Here is a 16,738-nt window from a genome sequence, read left to right as displayed (position 1 = left end):
CTGCTACAAAGATATCTGAGAAAATCTGGACAACACAATAATCCAACTACTTAAGTGAAGCTCCAAGGAATTTAAGGGACTATTTTCTATCCCATTATAGAGCAGAGCTTTCAATAGTAACCAGCCTCCGTAAGCAGCATGAGAAAATATCTATTTACAAGCTCTACTCAGGTTTATCATTTATAACTCTCATCCCTTCAAAGGGGAGACTTTTTTTGCCCTAAGGGAGGATTCCTGGCAGTCTCATTCAGAATTAAATTCCTGCCACCTACAAATCCCACCCAGAGCTGCAGCATTGACTGGAATCAATGAAATAATAACAAGAGTCTGAAATTCTGGGTTTACAATTGATTTATAGATCTTGGATTTCTTGGTTTGCACCCCCTTTTGTGGGTGATGGCAGCAGGGAATGCCCAGCCTGTCCTGCTCAAATCCAGCCCAAATCCTTCCCAAATCCTGCCCTGAGCCATCCCAAGGATGAGCCCAGGCCCCGCAGGGCTGTGGGATGCAGCTGGCACAGCTGTGGGGGGATCCCCCAGCTCCCAGCACATTTCCAGTGGGACGTGGATATCCTCCAGAGGGACAGCCTGTACTCAGGGATGATTAACTATGCTCTGCTGGAGCGCTGGGCTGCAGGAACCCAGCCAAAGTGGATTTGTACCTAAGCTGATCTCTTCATCCTCACACGCAAGAGCGCGGCCGCTAAAGCCAGCTCTGAGCGCCGCTGGCGTCACCAGCCCAGCCAGCAGCAGTGCCAGGGCCCAGTGTCAGCACCAGCCCGGCCAGCAGCAGTGCCAGGGCCCAGTGTCAGCACCAGTGTCACCCCCAGGGTCCCCTCCCTGCCCCACCCCCTGTCCCACACCTTCCTCTGCACCCCTGGAAAACCCCTGGAATCTCAGAGTTTCAGTTTAAGGTTTGGTGACGGCAGGATGAGAGAGCTGGGGGTGCTCCCCTGGAGAGGAGAAGCTCCAGGGAGAGCTCAGAGCCCCTGGCAGGGCCTGAAGGGGCTCCAGGAGAGCTGGAGAGGGACTAGGGACAAGGGATGGAGGGACAGGACACAGGGAATGGCTTCAAACTGTCAAAGGGCAGGGCTGGATGGGACACTGGGAATTAGGAATTCCTGTCTGGGCTGGAATTCCCAGATTTGCTGTGGCTGCCCCTGGATCCCTGGCAGTGCCCAAGGCCAGGTTGGACATTGGGCTGGAGCAGCCTGGGACAGTGGGAAGTGTCCCTGGGACAGTGGGAGGTGTCCCTGCCATGGCAGGGGGAGGAACTGGAGGATCTTTCAGGTCCCATCCAACCCAAACCATTCCAGGGTTCTGTGCTGGAGTTTCCTGTAACACTGAATGAGGAGGCTGAGCAGAGACTCAAAGGGGCTGCAGCTTCATCCCAGCTCCAATCCCTGCTGCCTGGGACAGGGACAGCACTCAGGGAAGGGCTGGAGCTGTCAGGGGAGGTTTAGGTTGTAGATCAGGAAAGGTTCTTCCCCCAGAGGGTGGAACAAGCCCTGGAAAAGCTCCCCAGGGAATGGGCACGGCCCCGAGGCTGCCAGAGCTCCAGGAGCCTTTGGACAGCCCTGCCAGGGATGCCCAGGGGGGGATTGTTGGGGGGTGTGGGCAGGGATGGGGGGTGGGATGATCCCTGTGGATCAGGCAGTCCCTGATTGCGTCAGTGTTGGAACACACAATCACAGGATGATTCTGTGCAGGGGCTTTCATTGCAGAGCTCTGGGAATCAGGGGTACAGGGCACAGACCCAAATCTGACTCCCACATGGATTGGGGATGGATGTTTTTATACCCTTTTCTTATAGAACTCTATATATTAATTATTAAACCCACATTGTTCTATTGTACACATTGATCTGATCCAAGCAGGAATCCTTGTAGTTTCCATCAGGCCCCCCAAATATAATTTCTCATGATTCTTGTTTAAGGTAATAATCATATTCCATCACCAAACAATCATTACAATTAACAATCATATTGATGCCCTAAGCTTTAGCTTGCAGATTCTGTGTCACCTAAGGCTGTAGCTCTGAGCCTCACATTAAGTGCCAGTCAGCTCTCTTCACAGGGCAGGGAGACAAAACAAATTCCTGTTCTGCTGAGAACCAAGGACAACTTTCATGCCCAAAAGCACAAACAATGGTGGACTGAAGGGAGGAACAAAAGGAAGAGACCTCACAGCCTGATGTCACCTCTGACTTTCCTGCTTTCAAGTGTTTGAACATTTGCAGCCTGATTTTCACACTGCTTGATGTAAACAATGTGTATTCTTAGAATTTATCTGTGTGTTTTGTATAGTTGTTCTCTGAGAGAGAATTTGAGTGATGGTCACAGTGACCAATGGGGTCAGGAGGTTGTTGGGCCCTTTGTAGAAAGTGTGTATAAGTAGAATTGGAGTCAGATAATAAAGAGCCTTCCATGTTTGACCCTCCTGCTGCTGCTGCCTGCTGTCCTCTGTGAGGGTCCACCCACATTGCAACATGTTACCCCTCTAAGTGCAGGGGCAACAGCCTGAAGTTGTAATTGGACAATTAAACCCCAATATGCAAATGGACTAAAACTGATAAAAATGTAAAATCTTGTGACTGGTTAGCCTTTTGTGTGTGAAGTTTTCTAGTGGACTCAGGGTGCAGCTTTGGGCAACAAAGTTGCCCACTAGAAAGCATCAGTCATGTCAAAGGTTTGCTGAGAACACTGCATACATGAGAGAAAAAAAAACAAAAACCACACACACACAAAAAAAGAGGGAAGGGCAGGTTAGATATTATCAGAACTTCACAGAGCACAAAGATCCAAACAGGCAAGATGAAAAGTGAACAAGATGCAATACAAATGTTGTTATTACTCATGTCATCATTCCAAAGGCTGGGATCAAGAAGCTGAAATATACCAAAACCAAAGAGATTTGATCATCAAGATGAAAAAGAATGAGAGACAGGTGAATGCAACTGAAGAGTTGGAACTCCAAATCGATGCCTCAGAGTTGTTAATTCTTATGCTCAGGCTGGATATCAGAACTTTTATCCCCAATCTCCTTAAATGTGTCCATGAAACTCCCAGGACAAACTGGGGCAGGACCAGCAGGAAAGGTGGCAGCCCCAGGAATGAGTTCCCTGTCCCTCTTTTACTCAGCTGTTACAGCAGTTTATATCAAATTTGGTCAGGCTCCTGTCCTGCCCAAGGTGGATCCTGGAGGCCTTTCAATAAATACATATTTATTCTCTAGCCTTGTCCAGTCTCTGTTCCAGCTCAGCCTTCCAGGCATCAATATCACTGACCATATAATGATGATGCAGGTGCAGTTTCACACAATCTAGTAAAGACAAAACCTAACCTTTATTTCCAGAGCCTGCATAGTTCTGGTTCTCTTTCCCAGGCCCAACCTTTCTTTCCACCGTGTAGGATGATTTTTAGGAACACTGAGCTGGCAGCAGCACTCACCCTCTCCTCGCGGCCCTGGGCCAGGATGACGACGATGCGGCCGTGGCGGCGGCGGCCGGTGCGGCCCATGCGCTGCACCAGGCGCACGGGGCTGCGCTGCGCGTCGAAGCACACGATCAGATCCACCTCGCCGATGTCCAGCCCCTCCTCGCCCACGCATGTGGACACCAGCGTGTTGTAGCCTCCCTCCCGGAACCTCCTCACCACCTGAGGGGGAAAGAGGGGATGGGATGGAGCGGATCAGCCGGGAAAAGTGGTTTGTGTTCCCAAACAAAAAAGTTTTGTGTTTTCAAATTTCCTAGTGATCAAACAGCACAGCCCAGTGTGAACAACATCAGCATTTCAACTCTTTAACTCTAAAATAAAGAGTTCAACTAAGTCTTCTGCCAAGTCTTGAGCCAACTCTTCCAACCAACTCTTCAGCCAACTCTTCCAACCAAGTCTTCAATCAACTCTTCCAGCCAACTCTTCCAGCCAAATCAACTTTCTAACAAACTCTTCCAACCAACTCTTCCCACCCAACTCTTCCAACCAACTATTTCCAACCAACTCTTCCCACCCAACTCTTCAGCCAACTCTTCCATCCAACTCTTCCACCCAACTCTTCCAACCAACTCTTCCAAACCAACTCTTTAGCCAACTCTTCCGACCAACTCTTCCGACCAACTCTTCCGACCAAATCAACTCTTCAACCAACTCTTCCAACCAAATCAACTCTTCAACTAACTCTAAAATGAAGAGGTTTTTCCTCAAAATAAAGGGGGAAAAGCACACCTTATTCTGTCTCCAACCATGCTATCTATGTAAAACTGATCCTCCCAGCTTAGCAATTAAATATTTTAGGGGTTGTCTTTTTTTTCGGCTTTGCTAGATCAGAATTTAATGCTAGATCTTGTCTTTCCTACCTAGAAAGAAAATGAAATTCCCACAGCATGTATTTGCATCTTCCCCAGATTTTTGACTTCTAAATTCAGCAGTTGTTAATATAAATATTGTAATATTTATATATAAATAGATATATTTTTGTGAGTATATAAATTATTGATTTATTTTACTCAGCAAATACAATTTTGAATACTCTGGAAACCACTGGACTTACCAATGACACTCAAAGCTCAGCCCCTCCCACACAGCCCATACTCCTGGAGTTATACACACAATTAATGCTCTTTATCACCAATTCCTAGTCCAAACCTTCTCCTCCCTCACCTCCAGCTGCTCCTTCTGTGTGAAGCCTTTGGTGCTCTTGCCAGTGGAGTGTCCCACGAAGGTCATGGCGCGCACGGCCGGGCGGAGCCGCGCCAGCATCTCGGCGATCTCCTGCACGCTGTCCCGGAACGAGGAGAAGATCATCACCCTCGTGTCCCCAGCTGAGCCTCCACTCTTGGCTTCATCTGCTGGATTTGAAAATGGCAGGTTTTAAGAGAATTAGCAGTAAAAAAGGATGAGGAACCCTCCACAAGTTGCACATTCACAACTCTCGTCTCACTTAATAGGAAGAAAAAATGGGCAGAAACTGCTCCAAGATCCACCTTCTTGAAAAAATCTTTGGATCAAAACACACTCTTCATTTTGGGGAATATGAGAATGAGAATGTCTTCATGTGTCTTTATCTTTATCTTACTAAAGTCACTTTGAAAAGCTGGGGTTGGATGGGAAGTGTTTTGGAATGAAGTTCATAATGCTATTTTTTTTGTGTCCATTTTTTCAGTTTAGGACCCTCAGGACAGCAGAACCAGAATCCCAGACTGGGCTGGGTGGGAAGGGACCTCAAATCCCATCCAGGGCCACCCCTGCCATGGCAGGGACACCTCCCACTGTCCCAGGGACACCTCCCACTGTCCCCAGTGTCCAACCTGGCCTTGGGCACTGCCAGGGATCCAGAGGCAGCCACAGCAAATCTGGGAATTCCAGCCCAGACAGGAATTCCCAATTCCCAATTTCCCACCCAAATCCAAGCAGAGCCATCAGTGAGTGCTCAAGCCTTGGGATGGAAATGGGAGATGCTGGTTTGGACAGGCAAATCCTGACTTTTTCCATCTATATTTATAATTTCCTAAAAGTGAAAGACTTGGTTCATAATAAAAAGCCTGGAGTTGTAGTGATGCCTTTTCTCAATCCTTCTTAAATCCCAGGATTTGGCTTGGGAAGGGACCTTAAATCCCATGGGCAGGGACACCTCCCACTGTCCCCAGTGTCCAACCTGGCCCTGGGCACTGCCAGGGATCCAGAGGCAGCCACAGCAAATCTGGGCACTGAGTGGAACAGAAAGGGCTGGTGCTGTTCCAGGTATGGCTGATGGGCATGAATTCCCTCCCTTTCCATCTCAAATGTAAAGGTTTTTGAAGTAGAGGGAAAAGGAGGGAGGGAGGACAGAAAGAACCCTGAATGGGAAGGGGGAAAAAGAAGTGAATTGCATTAAGTGTATTGGGGCATATCCTAAATTCCAAATCCAGAACTGGGAAACAAAGTTGCCCACTAGAAAGCATCAGTCATGTCAAAGGTTTGCTGAGAATGCTGCATCCATGAGAGAAAAAAAAACATACACAAAAAAAGAGGGAAGGGCAGGTTAGATATTATCAGAACTTCACAGAGAACAAAGATCCAAACAGGCAAGATAAAAAGTGAACAAGATGCAATACAAATGTTGTTATTACTCATGTCATCATTCCAAAGGCTGGGATCAAGAAGCTGAAACATCCCAAAACTAAAGAGATTTGATCATCAAGATGAAAAAGAATGAGAGACAGGTGAATGCAACTGAAGGGTTTGAACTCCAAATCGATGCCTCAGAGTTGTTAATTCTTATCCTCAGGCTGGATATCAGAACTTTTATCCTCAATCTCCTTAAATGGGTCCATGGAACTCCCAGGACAAACTGGGACAGGACCAGCAGGAAAGGTGGCAGCCCCAGGAATGAGTTCCCTGTCCCTGTTTTACTCAGCTGTTACAGCAGTTTATATCAAATTAATAATGAGAATTTATAGGAAGTTTTATCTCATAGAAATCTTCTGGTGAAGTTCTTCTAGAGGGAAAGATGCACAAACAATCAAAGCAATAAAGCAGCACAAAGGAGGAAATCACTCAGGAGGATATTCCTTATTCCCATTCCCAGTTTTCCTCTGAGTTGCTGGTACTTACCAGAACATCTCTGCTTCCAGTTTTTAAAATGTTCTATTACAATTTCCTCCAATTTCTTTAATTTTGGATGGCTGTAGACAAATTCCTTTTTCTTTTCCAATGCTGGAAAGGAAACAAAGTAATGAAAGATGTAAATAAACCTGCAACAAGCAGGAAAGTTCAGTGAACTTCATTCCCTGCCACTGCAACTACCTGAGTCAGACCCAAATCCTGATATTGGTTCTAAACAAAACAATAAACTGCTGACAGAAGAACATTTGTTAAACCCAGTTTTTGAGAAAATGCTGTGACTTTTGTTAGAGTCACACTGGAGAAGACTTACAGTGAAACAGTTGTATTTTAACCCTCATTTTAGAGGAAATTAAGAACTTCAAACATAGAAAACTTGCTTGAAAGTAGCTAAAACCACCGAGAAGAGAGAGAGAAAGAGGGAGAGACAGAATATTGGGAATTCAATCTGGAATAAAGAGCTGGAGCCAGCACAGCACAACTTTTAAACAGGAATATTCTGTCTTTTAAAGAGGAATCCTGACCTGTTGTGCTCTTGCAAACACTTGCACCCTCAGGAGTCACAGCAATGTCTGAGAACGTGTCCTGCAGCTGCTGGTAGAGCTCCATGAAGTCCTGGTTACGCCCCAGCTCGTTCTTGGTGCGGGACAAACCTTTGGAGAGAGTTGGGACATCTCAGGATTCCCTTTGCTCCCCCAAACAGAGGAATGAAGGGAGCAAAACACCAAATCCACCTGCAAGCCCTCATCTTTCAGCCATACAGCGAGCTAAATGAGATAAGAGTGGAGCTGGGAGGAAGGACATTTCACCTTTGGCTCCATCCATGATTCCCCAGAGGTAGATGAACAAGGAGCGGATTCCCATCTGCAGCAGCAGCTCGTAGCCGTGGTACAGACTGATACAAAGGGCAAAGTCCCCTTCAATGATGCCCTGGTGGATTCCCTGGGGGAGAAAAGCACACTCTGACTGAATTAGGAGGTGGCTGAGGGAGCAATTCCTGCCCAAAGCCAGAGCAAACCCCAAAGTGATGGGCAGGGAGCGCAGTCTGTCCTTCTGAGCCTCAGGGGACAGACTGCACAATGCTCAGTGAGGACAATCCTCTTCCACCTCCAAAATGTCTCTGTTATCTCCCAAAATGAGCTCACCAACCCTTAGACTCTGAGAGCTGAGCCAGCAGCATTTGGGAGAACCAGGGATTTCTGGCACATCCACCCAGGCTACAGAGTTAAAGCAGGAAAGTTGCCTTGCTTACAGTGAGGGAGATTTCCCATTGCTCTTTTTGAGTCCTTTTTAAATGTCATTTCCTTTAAGTTTACAAAATTTGACCATTCCATGAGGGTTTACCAAAAAACAAGAGCAGGAATATACCTTTGAGGGGAAAATGAAAACCTGGCTGTCAGTGAACACAATGTAAGTTCCCAAAGCAATTTCACTCAAATGGAGCTCTTGATCTTTTCCTTAATTCTTCTATTCCATCCTGAGATGTGGAATGATTAGGAATATTTTATAGATTTCATAAATGATCCCATCCATCCCAAATCATGCTGTGATTCTGTGATATCTTATTCCATGGCTAAAACCCAGAAATCTACTTAAAACATCTCCAGAAATGCTGTAACTGTGTATTATTCCTATTTATTCACTACTTTAATAGCATGAAATAAATAAAGAACTTACTGCATTTTGTGCAGAGGGGTTCTTCCTGAACTGATCCCTTGCCAGGATGATCTGGTACTTGGTCAGGCTGGGAATTTCCCTCCTGGATAAAACTCCCACCTTAATCAGACGCCCAGCAAACGTTTCCAGCACCTGCAACCAAAACCCAGCACAGGGGAAGGGAGGGCTGAGCCCTTTGAAATGATTTTATCTCAACAGAACATGAACAGTTCATTGGTTCCATTTGAGACAGAGGATTTTTCAAAGTGAGCTGTGCTGAATTTGGAGTACCAGGTGCTCTGCCTCAGTGGAAGGTTCTCCATCATCAGGATGCTTTTAGGTTAATTCCCAAATTTTTTGCCAGAGCGCTTGGACAAGGCTCTCAGGCACAGGGTGGGATTGTTGGGGTGTCCTGTGCAGGGTCAGGAGTTGGATTCCATGATCCTTGGGGGATCCTGGCCCAGGATAACCCTGGATCCACCCAGGGAGGGAGGAAGGGAAACTCCCCTTGGGATGTGGAATGGAATAAGAGCTGACCCAGCAGAGAGGGACAGGATTGGGATGGACACCCAGGCACAGAGCTCCCCTCTCACTGCTCACACTCCAGGGGCAATTTCATCCCTTGGATTCACCTCTGACAAGACTAAACTGGGTGAAGTTTAATGCCCCCAGTCTGTGTGTGGAAGGGATGGGAGTCAGGACATGAGCAGAGGGGAACAGGCAGAGCAGCGTGTCCCATTTCCTGCAGAACCCACCCCAAAACTCAGCTTGTTTTCAAACCTCACATGCACCTGCTTTCCACCTCGCTGCAGCAAGGACAATAACCTGCACTAATGCATCTTAATCCTGTTTTTTCCTCTTTGTTTCCCAGCCTTAGGTGGTCAGGATTTTTCCACGGACTTAGTTTGGCCTGAGCACTAACTCTGCCATAATTGCAGTAATCAGATTTGTCCTACAAACGCTGTTTACAACCTGTTGGCCCCCTTGGCCAAGGGCCCCAAAAACATCCCAGTGCACAAGAACAGGCTTCTCCAAAGCTGACTGACAGTTTCCCATTGCAAACTGAGTTTCCCAAGTTTTCCAGGTGCTCCTCCAGCTGCCCTGCCCTAAAAGAGCTATAGAGTAATAAATGTTTAATGCCTTTAGTGTCCCTTCAGAAGCCAATAAAGCCAGGCCTAAGTCAGGCTTCCCACACTGATCCCTGCAGGCCTGGGGCTGGTGGGGAGAAAATGTCCTGGCAGGTAAACAAAGCCACATGTAGAACTCAGCCTTGTGTTTATCCCTGAGCAACAACATCCCATTTGTTACCCCAGGCTCTGCTCCTGTGCTGGGTTCCCAAATCCTGTTGGGATGCACAAATATCCTTAACAGGCAAACACTGCTCCTGCTCTGGCAGTGCAGGGCCAGCTCAGTTTAACTTCTGTCTGCCTGCTTTGATTATTCCTAGAGTTTAGTTTTTAGTATATTTTTTTATTTATCTTCTTATTCTGTGTGCAGCACCTGTGTGGCATTAAAATGAAAACAGAATGACAGAATTTGTTTCCAGTTTGGGCTGGAAGGGACCTTCAATCCCATCCAATTCCTTGGGCAGGGACATCTTCCAGTATCCCAGGCTGCTCCAAGACTAAATATCCAACCTGGCCTTGGGCACTGCCAGGGATCCAGGAGCAGCCACAGCAAATCTGGGAATTCCAGCCCAGCCAGGAATTCCTTCCCAAAATCTAATTTAAATCTAATTTAAGCCCTTAAGGAACGGAGTGGGGAATAACTTCCATCATCAGTGACAGCAGCATTAATCCCTCAAAGAACCAAAAACGCGAGGAGGAATTTGGGAGGGAGAAGGGAAACTTGTGACAGCCCCAGGTGAAGGGGGGGAGCCGAGCTGGGGAATTTCCACCCTGGCCACAGGTCACTGCAAAGAGCAAACTGCAGGCAGCAGGATAAGCAGCTTACAGCAGATAAAGGGAAATCACAGCCATGCAGCCCCAATTCTGAGGGCTTTGGTGCATCTTGGGATGCTCCTGTTCCCCCGGGAGGGAGGGGAGGGGAGGGGATGGAATTCCCAGATCCAGATGGAGCCCTGGCAGTGCCCAAGGGCAGGTTGGGCATTGGGCTTGGAGCAGCCTGGGACATGGGAGGGGTGACACTGGATGGAATTTAGGGTCTCTCCAATCCCAGCCATTCCATGACTTTACCCTGGGCCATGGGATGGGAGCCAGGCCCCTCTCTGGGGTCATCCCAGCCCCCAAAGGGCTCCAAGCCCTTCCCAAACCCCCCAGGGCTCCTTTATCCCCAGGGGAGCTGGGTCACGGCCCCACAGCCCCCAGGCAGGACACTGCAGCCCCAGGGCTCCTTCTAATTAAGCCTCATGGATTAATTAACCCAAATAAACCTCTAACACCACCAACAAGCAACAACCAACTGGAGGCTACAGTAGTGCCAGGAATTTCTGGAGAAGAATGAAGAAATCAAATGTTGTTTTTGTAAAATACAGCCAAAATCATTCACCAAGCCACTGGGGAGGCTGAATGCACAAGGAATTCATTGCTCATATTAGTGAGGACAGAACTAAAAACGCAGTTTAGTTTCAAGGGTTTAAAATTCAGAATTTGGTGTTTGATCACAGAGTTTGGTATGTTCTGTTGTTTATCAATCCAGGCTGTACCTGATGAATCCCTTTAAAAGGACAGAGACAGAGATGTCTGTGCCAGCTCCCAGGAAAAGGTATTTACCAAATAAACCAAAATGCTGACCATGAAGGAAGATCTCAGTGCTTTTTTATTTGAATGGATCCCACTGGAGTAACTAACTCCTTACCCTCCCATCAAACCCCAAGCAGCTGGACATGAGCACACTTGAAATGCTGAAGATGAAGCTCAAACTACGTCTCAATTAGTGGAAATGGAGTCAGGCTTTTCACAAAATGTTCCTCTTGAAAAGAAATTAATATTATTCATTAAAAAGCAATGGCCACTAGATCTGATATTTCAGCACTGGTTTATGATTTCCTATACTTGTTGCAGAGATTTTTCTTTTTTTTTTTTTTAAAAAAAAAGCAATTTCCATTACCTGGACTTCTCTGTTTCATCCCTTGACCTAGTTTCTAACACATAAGAAAATGATATTGTCCCTGTCTAATTTAATCACCCTGTGCAAAACAAACCCAGCACTGTTATGAAAGGCAGCAGGATGCAGTCACCTGGAGCTTCAGGACTACCAGGAAACAGTAAACACAACCTACTTAGGAGAGCCTCAGCAGCAGGCACTGCTCACTGATTACATTGATCTTGCCTCCATACCTTCATTTTTAATTAAAAAGATAATACTTCTGGAAAAGTCCCCTCGGCCTTTCCACAACACTCGGGTGTCGTGTTACCCAAACAACAGGCAGAGAATTAATTCCAATTAATTGCTCAGGAGGGCTGGTGGCTTTCCCCAGCTCAGGAACTGGAGTTCAGAGCTGACAGATTTACAGGCAGCAGATAAAAGACAAGTGGCAGGGTTGTCCCATCCTGCCCTGAACTTGCCAAGAGCACAGATACTTTCTCTGTTCTGAGGTATCTCCCACAGCAAACCACAATGAGTTCCTGGAGCCCATGATGAGCTTAGAACCTGTTTTTGGAGCTCTGACAGGAGCTGAGGGCTTGTGTACAGGGCAAAGAGCTGCTCCTGTGCCAGCTGCACCTCACTAAAAACTGCTCCTAATCTGTTTTCTGTTGGCACAACAAAAAACAGAAAGGCTCTAAACTAAGGCCCTGACCTAATTATTTTAGTGCAGATTTGCAGGGGGTTCTTTAGCAAAGAAAAACACTCATAAATACCAGTCAGAGTGACTTTTCTTCCCCAGTGGAGAAGGAGGGGTGGCAGAAACCTGCTGTCAAGCTGACAGGACCTCCACAAACAGAGATCCCAAAGGTGCATCCCCTCCACTGGAGTTCTCCCAGCCTCCCCTGACAGCCCTGACTGGGTTTGGGGTTTTACACTGGGCTGAAAGAGAGCTGCACCTTCCTCCAACCCTTCCCTGCCTTCCCAAACCCCCTGGGTCCAGCACAGTGCTCAACAGAGAACCCCGGACTGCTTTGGGGTGGAAAGAGCCTAAAATCCCATCCATCCATCCATCCATCCATCCATCCATCCATCCATCCATCCATCCATCCATCTCTCCGTCCATCCATCCATCCATCCCTCCATCCCAAGGAAGGGAACTCTAGAGGATAGAATGCAAGTCTCAGAATTCCCTGTGTCACATTTCAAACACTACATCATACTGTCAACAAAATCTGTGTCTTACCAGACCAAATGGTAGAGATACTATCAAAGTGCTTATTCTTTACATAATACATACCTTCTTCAGTGGAATTATTTTGGCATTTTAAACTGTCTCCCAACCCTGAAATAGGCAAATCATGATTTTTCTAGCTTATATCATAAGAAGTACAAAACATACAAATTAATTTTGGCCTCTGGATAGTGGATTTTGCCATCCCCAGTAAATAGTTATTTATTTGTTTTTAGCTAATACTGGCACCTGAGCAAAACTCTCAGAAAGGAAACCACAGGCCACAACTTAAAACGCAAACCCAGCCTGCCCTGCCATGGCAGGGACACCTCCCACTGTCCCAGGGACACCTCCCACTGTCCCAGGGACACCTCCCACTGTCCCAGGCTGCTCCAAGCCCAATGTCCAACCTTGGCTAAGCCAGGGATCCCTTCCCAAGGTTCTGGGGCTGAGCTGGTGTGAAGGAAACAAGCCCAGGTAGTGCCAGTGAGGCAGAACCACAGCCCAAGCCACTGCTCCAACCTCAGGGGATCCCCCAAAGCAGGAGCAGGGAAGAACCAAGAGCTCCAGGACAAAGCCAGGTCTGTGCTGGGTCACATTTCCATTCTCACGGATGAAAAGGGCAAAGGAAGGCAGGGCAGGGCAAAAGGAGACTCTGCCCACCAGGTCCTGCTGGAGATGGGGCTCAGGAGAGGTTTCCATCCCCAGGATCCACAGCCAGGCTGTCCCAGGGCACAGATCCTGCAGGGAGCAGGAGTGAACACAGCCAGAGCTGCTCCCAGTGCTCCAGCAAAGGCCAGAGGATGATCCAGAGCATCCCCTGCCTTGTTCCAGCACTGAAACCAGGAAGGTTTGGGTTCCCAAAGGTGATACCTTGAGGAGTGTCCATGCAGGAGCCAAAATTCCCAAAAGTAACTTCCAGGGGCAAACCACATTTACTGTCTGCCTGCTGGGGGAGACTGGCACTGAATTTAATTCTAGAGGCTCTGGAGCTCTCACTGCCACTGAGATTAGTTTTAGAAGCTCTGACTGAAACTGAGTTTAGTTCTAGAGGCTCTGACTGGCACTGAATTTAGTTTCAGAAGCTCTGGAGCTCTGGCTGGCACTGAGTTTAGTTTTAGAAGCTCTGGAGCTCTGACTGGCACTGAGTTTAGTTTTAGAAGCTCTGGAGCTCTGGCTGGCACTGAGTTTAGTTCTACAGGTTTTGGAGTTCTGGCTGGCACTGAGTTTGAGTTATTTTCTTGTAAAACTTCAGAGCTGTGACAAACAAACCCTGAACCAAGCAGAAAAGTGCATTTTGTGCAAGTTTCCCCCTGACTTTTTCTCCCCTGGCCAGTGAAGGGAGGAAAGCAGCAGGGACACAGCAGGGTAGGTGGATTTTAGCTGATCCTGTCACTCTCCAAACCCAACACTGATCAGCCCAGTGAGGATCCTGGCACCAAAGTTCTGTTATAAATTTATATTAACTCGTTCACACCCTGCCCAATCTTCCAGGGACACGAGACACACAAAATCCACTGTTGGGATCCATCCAAAAAATCCAATATTTGTCTTTTCCTAACAGCTGAGTTTTCTCCTGTTACAGCATTGTGATTTTCATAAAGGTTATAAAACAAAACCTCCAGTTTTTACTTTTACACTCATTTCACCAAGAACAATTTTACCTTTTATGGAGAAACGTTAAGAAAGAAGTGGCTTTGTCAGAATCATTAAGGATGGTTTGGATGTGAAATTTTTAAGGCTGAATATCAGCTTTTTTGTTCTATTCACAAATAGAACCTGCCAGGAAAGCACTGAGAGCACAGCATCACCAAAACTGTTTTTTTTGTGGTTTTTGGGTTTTGTGTTTTTTTGTGTTTTGTGGTTTTTGTGTTTTCTCAGGAGTGGCTGTTCATTAACCAGCAGCCACACACAAAATTAGGAAGTTTGGGGAAAGAAACCACAACAAATATAACAAAAACTCAGCTTTTTTTACCTGCGGTAATGAGTCCCTCTGTTATCTGTCTAAACACAGCCCATCACATCTTCTGTCAAATGCAGTAATTACCAAGCTCATCAAGAATCAAAGACAAATTAAATACACACAAAGTCATTTGGACAGATGGATTTTTAAAATTTGAAACTCCTCCCAGCCTCTTTCCCATAGTCAATACGCTGTGGTATTTCTCACATAAAGAGAAATTTAGCTGTGATTTTTAATTCTTTTTCTGCTGATCAGTTTTTGTCTAAAAGACAAAGACACTTAATAGAAATAATTTCATAGAGAAATAATAGAAATTAGACATTCTAGATTCGAAATTCTATTAGACACTTAATAGAAATAATTTCATTTAAGCAACTATTAATTCTCATAATTAACGCACAAGCAAGTGGGGTTGGGACTGTTTTCCATGAATTATTTATGCAGGATGGGCAGAAAAAGAACATTGATTTGAACAGGAATGCCAGTTCCTGGGGGAAATCTCCAAGAGGCAGGATACTGATAAGCCAAAATTCAGTGGAAAATTCCTCATGGCCAGCACTGGAGTGTGGGATGTGGGGTTTACCTGGGGCAGGGATGGGATCTCACTGTGCTCCCCTTTGGGTTCAGCCAGGTCTGGGAGGGAAATGGGGTCAGTGGCAGAGAATTCCCTGCTGGGAGGGAGCCCCTGGTGCTGCTCTGGGGCAGCTGCATCCCAAAAAACCCTCTCAGGACGTTCCCAGCTGTGCCTCTGTTTGTGAATCCCCCAAGGAAGGGCAGGATTGGGGGCTGCCCTGCCAGGAGCACAGTCAGGACTGGAAATCTCAGCTCCTGAGGAATTCAGGGTTTGTTTCCACAGCCAGCTCAGCCCCTGGGGCTGGGGAGGCACAGCTGAGCCTGGGGAAAGGGACTGCTCAGAAAAAGGAAAAAGGGAAGGGGCAGGTTCAGCATCACAAGTCACATCCCCAACCTCCAGCTTTCCCTGGAAGCATCAGCAGTGCACAGGAAAAGATTGTTTTCCTATTATTCTAAACCCCTAAATGCCCCGAGATTCCCTTTCCTGCCTGCACAAGAAGGGCCACAACAGCCACTCCATGTTAAATTTGGAATGAAAGACAACACAGAGTCCACACAGACTCCTGATCCAAAGCCAGATCCTGCTTAATTGCCATATCCACCCCATAACGGGGCTGCCCATCTCCCTCCTTCACACAAACTGCAAAATTCCACAGCTGAAAACTTCCAAAGCTGGACTTCAATAGCAAAACATCCCCGAGTTTTTGCACTCCTAACACTTTGGAAAGACCTCAGAGACCTCCTCAATTAAATGAAAGATGATTAGGCCAACTTTAAAGCGTGGTTTGAAAGCAGCAAAATCAAATCCCAATCAAGAAGGACTAACAGGACATGAAGAGCAGTGGGGAAAACACAATGAAGAGAACAGCTGGGAGAGAGGGAATGAGAGACAGACAGACAGAACACAGACTTGTGTAAGTTCTGCTCTGCTCGGGGTGAAGGCACAGAGAACCAGGAGCAGGAATCTATCCCTGGATCCATCAATCTCCGGCTCTATCCATCCCTGGCCCAGTGCTGGGTGGGCACAGGCAGGTCCTGCTGGGTCATCCATCCATCCATCCATCCATCCATCCATCCATCCATCCATCCCTCCATCCATCCATCCATCCATCCATCCATCCATCCATCCCCGGGCTCCCAGGCTCTCTATCCCAGCGCTGGGAGGGCAGAGGCAGGTCCTGCCGGGTCCCTCCATCCCTGGCTCCATCCCTGGGCTCCCTGCCCCGGTGTTGAGAGGGCAGAGGCGGATTCTCTCCAGGTTCCCCCACTCCCAGTCACCTAAACGGGCATCCATCCCTCCATCCCTGGGCTCCCAGGTGTCCTGCCTGGCACTGGGCGGTACCCCATCCATCCATCCATCCATCCATCCATCCATCCATCCATCCATCCATCCATCCATCCATCCATCCCTGTCTCTATCCATCCCCGGCTCCCGGGTGCCCTGCCCGGCGCTGGGCGATCAGAGGCGCTCCCCCATCCCTCCATCCCTGTCTCTATCCATCCCCGGCTCTATCCATCCCTGCCCGGCGCTGGGCGGGTAGAGGTTGTTCCCCACCCCTCCATCAGTCTCTGTCCATCCCTGTCTCTGTCCATCCCCGTCTCTGTCCATCCCTGCCCCAGCGCTGGGCGGGCAGGGGCGGTCCCCGCTCTCCCCCCGCCCCCGGTAGCG

General features: G+C 47.6%; 1 protein-coding gene across 1 annotated transcript in view; it reads right to left on the bottom strand.

The window, feature by feature from the left end:
• The window catches only part of FANCM (FA complementation group M), a 57,227-nt gene that overhangs the window by 25,703 nt on the left and 14,786 nt on the right, over positions 1–16,738 (bottom strand). The window contains exons 5-10 of the mRNA XM_083863172.1: positions 8,276–8,407; positions 7,408–7,540; positions 7,123–7,251; positions 6,590–6,691; positions 4,658–4,842; positions 3,449–3,655 (exon numbers count right to left, since the gene is read on the bottom strand). Coding sequence (XP_083719298.1) covers positions 3,449–3,655; positions 4,658–4,842; positions 6,590–6,691; positions 7,123–7,251; positions 7,408–7,540; positions 8,276–8,407 — 888 coding nt within the window. The remainder of the gene's footprint in view (positions 1–3,448; positions 3,656–4,657; positions 4,843–6,589; positions 6,692–7,122; positions 7,252–7,407; positions 7,541–8,275; positions 8,408–16,738) is intronic.

This window comes from Zosterops lateralis, assembly GCF_965231275.1.
Source record: "Zosterops lateralis genome assembly, chromosome: 6".
NCBI classification, from domain to species: Eukaryota; Metazoa; Chordata; class Aves; order Passeriformes; family Zosteropidae; genus Zosterops; species Zosterops lateralis.
The sequence above is the reverse complement of the archived record's forward strand: the minus strand, read 5'-3'. Positions and strand labels throughout refer to the sequence as shown.